The sequence below is a fragment of the Nothobranchius furzeri genome, chromosome 11 (genome assembly GCF_043380555.1).
Source record: "Nothobranchius furzeri strain GRZ-AD chromosome 11, NfurGRZ-RIMD1, whole genome shotgun sequence".
In the NCBI taxonomy this organism is placed as follows: domain Eukaryota; kingdom Metazoa; phylum Chordata; class Actinopteri; order Cyprinodontiformes; family Nothobranchiidae; genus Nothobranchius; species Nothobranchius furzeri.
Genome location: NC_091751.1, coordinates 48,105,453 through 48,117,329, shown reverse-complemented (window position 1 = coordinate 48,117,329; position 11,877 = coordinate 48,105,453). Strand labels below are relative to the sequence as shown.

General features: G+C 38.3%; 1 protein-coding gene across 3 annotated transcripts in view; it reads left to right on the top strand.

The window, feature by feature from the left end:
* The window catches only part of ccdc24 (coiled-coil domain containing 24), a 12,971-nt gene extending 7,271 nt beyond the window's left edge, over positions 1–5,700 (top strand). For all 3 annotated transcript variants that reach the window (XM_054741538.2, XM_054741531.2, XM_015956621.3), the window contains exons 6-9: positions 631–685; positions 3,726–3,783; positions 4,262–4,367; positions 4,439–5,700. In XM_054741538.2, the coding sequence (XP_054597513.1) occupies positions 631–685; positions 3,726–3,783; positions 4,262–4,367; positions 4,439–5,306 (1,087 nt within the window). In that variant the 3' untranslated portion in view covers positions 5,307–5,700. The remainder of the gene's footprint in view (positions 1–630; positions 686–3,725; positions 3,784–4,261; positions 4,368–4,438) is intronic.
* The last annotated feature ends 6,177 nt before the right edge of the window (positions 5,701–11,877 follow it).

The window sequence follows — 11,877 nt, the reverse complement described above, 5'->3', positions numbered from 1 at the left end:
ATTAAGACTATTTTAGTGTCCTCTGCTTGTAGCCTTCACAACTACTCAACTTGTCCCAAGTCAGCAAAGCAGCAGGTCAGCATTAGCAGCAGATGTTGCAGCTATCTGAATGTGTAAATGACTTAATCGCTCGTTCAGAGTCTGAGCACGAGTTTCAGCTCCGCCTTTTCCCACTTTTCCCTCAGCGCTTTCTTGCCTGTGTCTGTGGTTTCTGTCACAGCTCTGCCCCTCTTCTACTCCATCCGTCTCTCTGAGGCCCACAGGGTAACGCGGTCACTGAGGCTACCTTTGAAAAGTGCCTCCTTCCCTCTCTCACTCCTTCTGTCTCTCCCATTTCCTGACTAGACCAGAACAAAAAGTCCCATTGTCAGAAAATGGATCCCAGACCGGACCGAGCCAGCGGAGGATTCCTTTTTTCATTTACAGAAAGTAAATAATGTCTGCTAAGGTTGTGTAACCAGAGGAGGAGGAAGAACAGAGGGATTTAGGGAGGAAGACAGAAAATAAGCCACAATATTCTGAGTCACGTTTGAAAACTTCAGAAAATAAACTCTGACCAGCAGGATTCTGTAGCTGCGGTGATGTTTCATTCACCCTCTCATCAGTTTTCTCATCTGTTTATCTGTCTAGGTCAGTCCTCCTGGCAGAATGTGATGCTTTAACTGCAACAATTAAGCATTTCAAGGTAAGAGTAGCAAACCATCAAATACTGCAGAGCAGTAGTCATAAAAAATGCTACATTTGTTTTGGTGAAGCTTGACCAAACCCAGATGTTTTTATCCATCAGTACAAAACAAGTGGAGTTCTAGCTGTCTGCTGCTGCTTGTGCAGCTTTTATTAGTGCAGTTTGTACGCCGCTGCACAGGAAACGCTGCAAAATGCCAATGACCACCTTGAATTGCAACATTTTTTTCCTTCTAAACCTTGAATGCTTCATGTATTTATGTTGAAACGCTTCCAAGGTGTCTTTTAGGTCAATGACACACACACACACACACACACACACACACACACACACACACACACACACACGCACACACACACACACACACACACACACACACACACACACACACACACACACACATGCATAAAAATGCTAAATACCCGGCTTTCATCTGAGAGCTGCAGCAAGTGCTGCAAAATGTAAATCTTCTTTCATTCACACAAGCTACATATGGACCACTGTGAGCGTGACCATGCACACGCAGTATGGATCACCAGGGTGCACGCTACAGTTTAGCTACACTGGTTTGCAGGAGAGGAACAGAGTTCAACCAGATGTTGGGTCTCTCTGTGGACCAGATGTGCTTCTTTGCTTGTTAGTGTCTGGAATTTTGATGATTTTGGTCCTTTTTTTGTAGAAAAAGAAGCTTTAGAGATTTAGAAATCTAAACTTTTTTTTATTTGTAATGTGTGAAGGTCCTTTAGGGAATTTTATCAAAGCAGTACAGGGTGACGCGTCACGGGGACGTGAAGCTGATTAGTGGATATGTATGATTTGTTTCTGCAAGCTTTGAAATGACATCATCCATCTTTCCTTTTTTTGTTCCCCACAATGACGTGTTTGAGTAAGTCACAAACTCTCTGTGCATTTGTATTTCCTGCAGCGTTAAATGATGTCAAAGCTCAGCTGTGTAGGGCCTAACGGCCTCATTAACCAGAATAACTCAGCAGCACTTAGAAGAAAAGGACCTCAGGATCTTCTGTGCAGCTATGGAGAAGTCTAGATGTTTACTTTTAAAGAGAATCTTAGTGAAGCAACAAACGTAAGTCTTTACTTCACAGCTCCAGACATTTGTGACGGTTTTAGAGACAGAGAAGTTGGATTCAGGTCTAGAGTGGAATCCTTTATGAAGTCTCAGGCTAAGCAGGAAAACATTTCATTTTTCAAATTGCACTTTTTAGGTCATGACTGCTAACATCTGTTTTCTGTATTGTATGGCTCGTTCTTCTGAATCTAATGCTGCGCTGCAGTTTTATGATTGTAGTTAAAATGTTCTGACATCATGAGCAGCTGAGTTAGTTGGTTAGATGGCCATTCAAAGAAAAGTTTATACCTCAATAGTTTTTGTGAAGACAACAACAGCCGAACTAAACAAAAATATTAAAATTGTAAAATAAAAATTGAAATAACATTTTAAATGACTGAAATGTATTTTTCTGAAATATTTGTGTTTCTCACATTAGTTGAGTGTTTTAGAATACATATTGTTTTTTAATTAAAAAAAATAATAATAAAGGAGCAGTGCAATGCATCACCACTGGCTAAACTCCCCCAGAGTTACCACAAGGACCAATTTGGTGCACCACCTCAATTTTCTTTGGCCCGTCTGGCCACCCGTATCAACTTTTTCTGTGGGTGCCCCTGTTTATGGACACCTAGGAACCATAACTCCTTCAGTGGAGAGTCTGTCATTTTAGGCTGAAAGGTACTGACTGACTCTGATGGATTTCTGTTCCCCTGAGGATTGATCACCTGATTGTGTTCCAGGTAATAAATCAGACTACTGTAGGGGAGCGAGTGGTCGTCCAGCTAGCTGCTGCGTTTAGCTCAGTTTATGACCCACGTGAGAGAATCTGATTGTGCATAAAAATGCAGCTAAAGCTGCAGAGTTCATCAGAGGCTAGCATCATTAGCTTGCATAATAATACTGCATTCTTTTATTGTCTCCATATAAATACTGTATTAAGGCCATACTTAGCCAGATGGGGTTAAAATCTGCCTCATATGTTGATGCTGCTGAATAAATCATGGAAACAGCAAAGCACTGAATAAGCTGAAACATTGAAATCAGGAAGTTTTTGTTTTTATCAGGAAGATGAAGGGTTTTCTAATAGGACAGGCAGAGCAAGAGTCATCTAAACAATGGTGAAGCTGATGAGATGTTCTTGTTTGTATGGTGTGGAGTAATTAGCATAAGTCCTAATATGTGTAAAAGATTAATATTCCATGAATATTTAAAGTATGTTCTAAAATATTATTATTGTGTGCCCTGTTTTTGTTTTTGACCTACATGGGCTACAAAACATAGGTGTGTGTGTGTGTGTGTGTGTGTGTGTGTGTGTGTGTGTGTGTGTGTGTGTGTGTGTGTGTGTGTGTGTGCGCGCGTGTGTGTGCGCGCGCGTGTGTGTGTGTGTGTGTGTGTGTGTGTGTGTGTGTGTGTGTGTGTGTGTGTGTGTGTGTGTGTGTGTGTGTGTGTGTGTGTGTGTTTGAATCCTACTGGGATACTGAAACGCTTGTTATATGTGGCATGTCTGAATGTCAGACAGACAGACAGACAGTCTCTCTCTCTCTCTCTCTCTCTCTCTCTCTCTCTCTCTCTCTCTCTCTCTCTCTGTGTGTGTATGTGTGTGTGTGAGTGTGTGTTATGGTTTTCATTTGCTATGGGCAAAGACGTTGGAGGCCAAATTATGATGGAATACTGCTGCTCAATCGTTTAGTGGCCTCTCTCTCACACACACACCCACACACACACACACACACACACACACACACTTGAATTCCTTTCCTCTCATTACCTGTTGTTTTTATCCTTTTTTCTCATTTCCCTTGCAGTTTCCAACGTTCCGTCTTAAGTGTGCTCAAAGCATTTGTCTCGAGTTTCTCCAGCGTGTCCTACTTTTTAGCACCAGTTTATTCGTCACACGGCTGAATTGTTAAGTAAAACTGCACAAAGAACATAAACTCACACACGGATTATGCTGTTTTGTGTTTCTTGCAGGGAATGTTAAACCTAAACTCTGAGGATGAAACCGGAAACTCAGAACCATCACTCACAGGTGCGACAAATGTTGGGTGATTGCTGCCCTCTGGTGGTAGTTTATTTCATGACAACCTGTAATAAAAAAGCTGTCATTTCTATTTGAAAAAAGTTTTTGAGCAACTTTTAATTTAATCTAATTTTTGCGACATTTCATGGGTCATTTTAGCATGTCGATGGCACGCCTAAGCTTTGCAGATCATTATGATGAATCTGTTTAATCCCACCGGGCACAATTATTACCAACTATAAACCTTACATTTATTTACCAACATAAAATAAATTTAAAAAACATAAATATTATATTTCTGGGATGTCTTCAGGTTCAAATGCATGCAAATGTTTAAACGGGTTAATATAATTTCTTCTAGTTTATGTGTGATTGAGGCTAGATAAAAATAATGAAGAAAAAGAATGTGCAATAATAAGATAAACACTCTTACACAGACTAAAGTGTGTCTTCATTTTTATCAAGGGGCTGTGTTGTGTTTGTGCAGAGCTGCGAGAACTCAGAGCATCTCTACAAATGGACCTGGCACTGCTACCTTCAGCATATGAGACTTCATCAGCTCTTCCTATAAAGGGGCTGAAAAACAGTTTCAGGCTAGTGTTAATCTATTGTTTTTTCTTTTGATATGATCCAGACTTTATTAATGAGATTCCTTTATCCTCAGACGGTCAGCAGAACAAAGATCCACTCAACTCCTCTCACCCCTAAGACCAGCCTCACCTTCTCTGTGCAATCTGAAGCCCAAACCACCGAGTCCACCTCCTCCTGCCAAGGCCTCATTATCCAGACCTCATAGTCAACATAGGATCATCAAACCTCCCACCTTCAACAGGATGGACCCTGCAGAGCATGACCCAAAAATCAGTAAAAGCCATGTTTTTGCCACAGAGCAAGATTGCCCCAGAACATGCTTGAATCTCCACATCGATCCGGAGAGGAACACCCCCTCCCCAGACAACCATCGATCATCACATAGGTCCACTCACAGACCTAGCACAGATTTGTCACCAGGAATGGAGAGAAAAGCCACTCCTGTGTCTGCCCCTGCTTTCAGTCACTTCTGTGATGCAGGCAGCAATGACACTGGCCGTTCTGTGTTGACAAAAGGCAAATTAAAGGCACTAAATGGGCAACAGAATAGCAACATTGGAGAAAACTCAGCGGATGATCCTGAAAAGAGCTCGGTGATTTCTCAAACTTCTGCAGAACATGGCAGAAAAAACCACAAGAGTGGGACAGATGAGGATAAAATGAGTCACTTCAGAATTATCAACAAGACACAATATAGTCCAAAGAGCCACGGCTTAGTGGATAAAATGTCATACCCTCCCAAAAGAAGTGAATTACAGAGTAGCGACATATGCTTTCAGCCACAGTCCACTGGACTGACTGGGATATATGTTACTTTACCAGGAAAACCACAGAGGAAGCTGAAAGATCAGCCAAAATATGCTCAGGAGAAACAGAATCAGTTCCAGTTTTCTAATGTGTTTTACCAGTCCGTTGGTCCTGCAGCAAGGACGCAGACTTGAGGTCACAACTGAGATTAGACCCAAGGGAGAGGCTGGTAGGTGATAGAGAGCTTCCTTATTCTGTTACTTTGTCTTTTTGTCAGATGATCAAGAGCAGCTATTGCATACGTGTGTGCACGTGTGTGTGCGTGTGTGTGTGTGTGTGTGTGTGTGTGTGTGTGTGTGTGTGTGTGTGTGTGTGTGTGTGTGTGTGTTTTAACTGTACAATAAAATCTGCTGGTGCTTTTGCATTAATATAAGAATTTTCTTTTATTTGCTTAAAATGTGTTCAAATGAACATGTTTTGTAATGTTTCTGTTATGTTTACTTCTGATTTAGATTATTGGACACTCTAAAAATAGTTAAATTTTCTATCTCTCTGCTTTATGTCTATTTAAGACAGTGATTGTTTCATTGCTGGTTCTTTTGGGGGGGGGGGGGGGGGGGGGGCTCGGGGGCATTAGCTGAAATCTTGTTGGGCTCTTGAAGTGCCCCTGTCCTGTCACTCATCTGTCCTTAGCACTATGATCATATTATAGGTGGTTGCAATTCCACGTTCAAACACCAGTGGCGCTAATGAGCCAAATACGAATTTGGGTGTTTGGTTTTTTGTTTTGTTTTTTACCCACAAACTTTGAACAAAGTATATTTGTGACTTTAAATAAAGGAACACAGTGCTGGAATTTCTCAAATGCTGCGTGTTTTCAAAATGGCAAAAAGGCATGGAGTATAGCAGGTATAGCTTAAGAAAAAGGCATCTGAAGCTCTCAGGAGCATAGACATGAATACTTAGACACCCTATCACTCTCCAAACCCAAATGGAGTCAACACAGATTGAGCAACAATGGCTGTTTTTTGTGCAGCCTACGGTAGCAACAACCAATGTACTATTGGAACAGATCACGAGGGATTACTATTGAATTTTCTATAGCCTACCTATTGGGATTTTATACTATTATTTATGTTTAGTTATATTTCTATTTTAACTATCATGGCATACCATATGTCTGATTTTGTGAAAAAGTAAAAAAAAAAAAAAAAAAAGTTCTTTGGTTGGATAAACACCTTCAGTAGAAATAAATGTACTGGGGGCAAATGGAGGCCCATCCAAAATGGCGGCTGGCCGCTACAGCAACTCTATTAGGCAAAACCAGTCCAAGGGGTGTCTTCTTCAGACATATGTCTGTGGTCAGGAGGATGAAAATGGTTAAAACCCCTTTATTGTTTCAAGGATAATAATAAAACATATGTCAACTAGTTTCAGCAACACTGGCCTTCATCTGGACAAGAAATATTTGGTAGTCTGTTCATTTCTAAGTATAATCAATTTCAGCTGCTTCAGTTCAGCTGGCAGGAAGTTACATGACCAGTGTTTCCAAAAAATGAAATAAAAATATTGCCATTTAAGTATAAAACTAAGTAAGCAATGAAAAGCAAAAATAAATAAATAACATACGAGTGTGTGTTTGTATTTTGTCTATGTACTGTAAAAATGCTTGTAACATGACATTAAAGTGGTTCAACATGGCATGGGTGGTGAAATGTACCTATCTTACCAAAACCAGGGAGGTTTGTATGGTTGTTGGACTAATGTTTGGTCCCTGTATACCAGAGGTCTCCAACACTTGCAAGTTACCAGTAACTCCCAACGTACTTGGAAGTCGCTTGCCTGGATGTATACGAGTCATCCCATCTGACCTAAAAAATGACGGCCTACTTAAGGGACGGCTTTAAGTCTGATGGCAAGCCGTCCCCATTTTCCAGAATATCTAATCTAAAATTAGCTTTTTTTGTGGAAGTAAAATAAAAATCTGATCATGGCACAAATCTTTTGATAAACGTGTCAAGTCTGTACTACTGGGAATACGCAGATTCATTGCCGCTGCGATCCCTGTTTCTGTCAACTTTGAATTCAGCAGCTGCAGCAGGTAGATATAGGCATTCTTCTGAAGAAGATGGGGTGATGTTGAGCTGAAAAACATCCTCAGTAAAATATTCTGGGTGACAGTAAAGCCCTATCTGCGGTAATAGCTTGTTAACGCAAATTAAATGCCATTTGTTTATTAACACATGATGAACACACAGGCTTCCAAATGTTCTGGACACCTTCTGTGATTTAGTTTAAAAACTTTTCCCTTTAAGCTGATTGTCACGTTTAGTAATAAAACACGATTGTGAAAGCTCTCTCTCTCCTCACTCGATCTGTGTTGTGCACAGTCATCAGAGCCACGGATCAGCTGATACAGAGGCAGAGAAAAAAGATAAACCTCCAACGTAACGCTGTCAACAAAAACGCAACAAAGCATCGTTTTACCTGCAGTTATTCACAAGTGAAGCTAAACTTATTTTTCATGACAAAAAAACCCATTAAATGATTCAATGAATCAGGAAAGTAGGAAGAAATGTTTTTACAGTTTTTACTTCAGTTTATACTATTAACAATTTTGTGTTTTCGTCACATTTAGCTTGTATTTTATTTAAAATATCTTCAGCTTCATTGGTTTTATGAAAATTTTTACGTTGCATTGTTTGGAAAAAATAAGCATAACATAACAATTCATTTAAATGTTTTGTCAGGGACTAAACAGACACAGGTTAACTGTCAGAAAGTTATGTTACTGGTTCATTCTAATTCATTCACGTGAAGTAGATTTGTGTTTCATTATCTGAAAGTATCTGATTAGTTTATGAACTAAATATGTTTCATTAGTTTGAATTTTAAAACAGGAATGTCACTATTTTCCTTTAAATTTTTACACTATTGATGTATTGAAATACAGAGAAAGCAACTTGTGAATACAATGCATGTTAATATAGTAAGCATAGCAATGTGAATCATTGATACACACTTGTTTGTATCAAAACCACATCTCTGTCGTAAGAATTCCCCAGATGGGTACACGTCATTTAAAACTCTAAAATGGATTTCTTTGGCTTTTGGAGTTATAGGAAATTTGAGGTATTTAGAGCGTAATGAGTATATAATATCTATGGAGAAATTTTGTTTAATGGAATTTCTGAAAGGCAGTGAAGGGTGTGAAATGTCGTCAAGCATTTTTCCAATTGTTTTATTAGGAGTTTTAACACTCTTGAAATCGAAGTTTCCAACTACTAGATGAGGAAGAGTAGGGGAGACTGAATGAGAGTTCGAAACAATTTCTTGAATTAGATTTAATGTAGAATAGGGATGGCTCTTATTATGGAAGCGAATGAATTCTGATCAACTGTAATATTATATTTATGGCATAAATTCTCATGGGTCATCACACGCCCATCTTTATCAGTCAAATGAACTAGGGACCAAATACCTTTGTCCATCCAGTCCTTTTTGACTTATTTTTGATTGTAATATATCTATTGTTCCAAATCGGCGTGTTGTGTGGAGTGAAATTATGGTTGTATAAAAGTTTCCAATATAAAAGGACTTGCTGATGGAACCAGGATAATTTCATCGGAAGTTTTTTAATATTGAAATCGCATTTTAACAAAAGGTCAATGCCTCCAAACCTTTTGAAGATTTCCCTGGGGATATGATACCAGAAGCTTTTATTGTTGAAGAAGGATTTTAACCAGTTAATTTTCAGTGTTCCATCAATGATCTCAAAGTCAATAGCTTGTAGTCCACCATCTTTATATTCTTTGGTCATTTCTGCTCTATAGTGCATTTTTTTTTCTCCAAATATAGTCAAAGTTAATTTGGTTGATCTTTTTAATGGCTCTGTTAGGAATGGTCAGTGAATATGCTGGGAAGAGACATCTAGATATGCTCTACATTTTAGTGAGAAAGACACGCCCAAGTAAACTGATGTCTCTCAACAACCAGGAGTTCAGTTTAGTTTGACACTCTGCTAATGTTCTCCATATATTCAAGTTTTCCCTTTCAGTTGGGTCTTTGGATATATGTATTCCTAAGTATTTTACTGTTGACCTAATAGGAATGTTATATGCTTCTATTAAATCACTTTGATGAATTGGCATTAACTCACATTTTTTTAAATTAAGATTAAGTCCGGAGGCCTGGGAGAGCACGTTAAGAGCTTCTATTATCTTAGGAGTCTCTGTTTCATAAAAATAGTAGTGTCGTCTGCAAGTTGGCTAATGATTACAGGTAATCCCATAACATTCAAGGGAGTAATATCTGAATTTTTAATAAAGATAGAAAGCATTTCTGTAGCAATTTTAAAGAGAAAGGGAGAGATAGGACACCCTTGTTTGACTCCTCTTTTAAAATCAAATCGTGGTGACGTTCCATTTGGTAATGAAATAGAGCTAGTTGCATTATCATACAGAGACTCATTGGTGGCACAGAATTTGTTTCTAAAGCCTAACTGTTTTAAACATTGAAAGATAAAGGGGTGTTCAATAGAATAAAAGGCTTTATAAAAGTCGAGAAATAAAATAAAACCGTCATCATCAATTAAGTGACTATAGTCTAGGAGATCCATCACCAAACAAATGTAATTGTGAATAGATCTACCTTTCATAAAGCCAGATTGAGAGTCACTTATAATTGTGTTTAAATTGCTTTTTAATCTATTGGCATAGGCTAAGGTTACACTTTTATAATCAGTATTCAGTAATGTTATGGGTCTAAGGTTATCTATAATTTTAGAGTCTTTACCGGGTTTTGGTATCAAAGTACTTAAGCCTTGTTTCATAGTGGGAGGAAACTATAAAGTATCAGTTGCTTCATTTAACATAAGAATAAACGGATTTTCTAACAGATCCCAAAAGTGTCGATAGAAATTAGACGTTAGGCCATCACAACTGGGGGATTTATTTAAGGCTACGTTTTTTGACCATGCTGTCTAGTTCAAGCATCGTGATATCAGCATCGCATAACTCTGCAAAATCATCATCTATACTCGGGATAAAGTTATTAATATGGTCGAAGAAAACGTTTGAATCAGTCTCAGAGAAGGCAGCCGAGTATAATTTGCTATCCTTTATAATAAAAGTTGGATCTGTACATATTTGGTTTTGAATTAATAAAGTTTTAATTGAATTTCTTTCTTGCCTTCTTCTTTCTAGTTGACAAAAATAAGCTGTGCTTTTTTCACCATCTTCAACCCATTTAGCTCTGGATCTTATGTAGGCCCCTTCTGCTTTTTTTTAGATACATTTCATCAAGATTACCTTGTAGAGTTAATCATTTTTGTTTGTCACTTTCATTTGGCGATGCCTTATTACAATACGTGTTAATTTCTTTAATTAGATTAAGTTATGTTGGTTTCTTGTTTTTGTGAAATGATTTCCCAAAATGGATGGAGAATTCTCGAAATTTGAATTTTAGAAACTCCCACTTTGACACATAAGACCCTATAGTGTTATCAGCCATCACTTCAGTGATTAGAGATTTAATACCATCTCAGTATGTCTGAGAAATTAGTAATGCAGAATTGAATTTCCAGTAGCCTTTATTTCTAAGCCCACCACCAGGAGGCGCAAATTTCAACTTTATAACAGTGATCAGACAGAGGAGCTGCTGACATGCAGCAGTCTGAGACAAGAGATATAACTGAAGCAGAAATTGACCAGAAGTCAATTCTAGATTTTAGGGTATTATTCGGTTTGAACCAGGAGTATTGTTTGAAATTAGGATTTGCCAGGCGCCAGGGATCTACTAAGCTATGATTGCCACAGAAATGAGATAAAGTGGAATTATGAGAACTATGTTGACACTTAGAAGGGTATCTATCCAAATGTTCATCATAAACCATGTTAAAATCTCCTCCAACAATAATACTTGCACTTGGATAGGTTAGTTTTAGATTAGTGATATTATTAGAAAGTTCTGTAAGTAACTGAGCTGGGTTGTTAAAGCCATAGATATTAACAACAATACAATACTGGTCATCAATATCTAAAACACAGATTAGCCAGTGACCATTGATACTAGATTTAGAAGCCACTAATTTCCCAGGAGAGTTACAAAATAGAATGGCCACCCCCGCTGATTTGGTGGAGCCGTGGTCAAAAAGGATTTTATCCCCCCCATTGATTCACCCAGAATTTTTCGTCCTCCTGTTGTGAGTGTGTTTCTTGTAATGGAATAATGTTAGCTTTCTCGCCCTTACAAAACAAAAAAATAGATTTTCTCTTAATAATGTCTCTTAAGCCCCTAGCATTCAAAGAAATACAAATTAGATTAACATTCATTTTGAAAACTAACTAGCAACACGCAGCACAAAGGTTGCAGGTTCAAAACTCGGCTGCAGTCTTTCTGCATGCGTGGAGTTGCGTGTTCTCCCCATGCATGCGTGGGTTTCCTCCAGGTTCTCCGGTTTCCCCCACAGATCACAACATGCCCTATAGGTTATAAATTGGAAGTTGCTTTGGATAAAAGCGTCTGCCAAATAAATAAACATAAACATAAGTTTGTTTGTTGGTTATTACCTGTTTTTTCACATGGCTGATATTGACCTCCTCGTTAACATCTCATCTTTTAGCCATGTTTTTTTTACCACTTGAAAAGAAGTTTTTGCATAATTCTCAGTAAATGCCTTGTTTTTATTTCCCATACCATAGGTTATACTCTTTTATATTACAGTTTTTTTCGATTGTTAAAACGCGTTTTTCAGAACTGTACGTT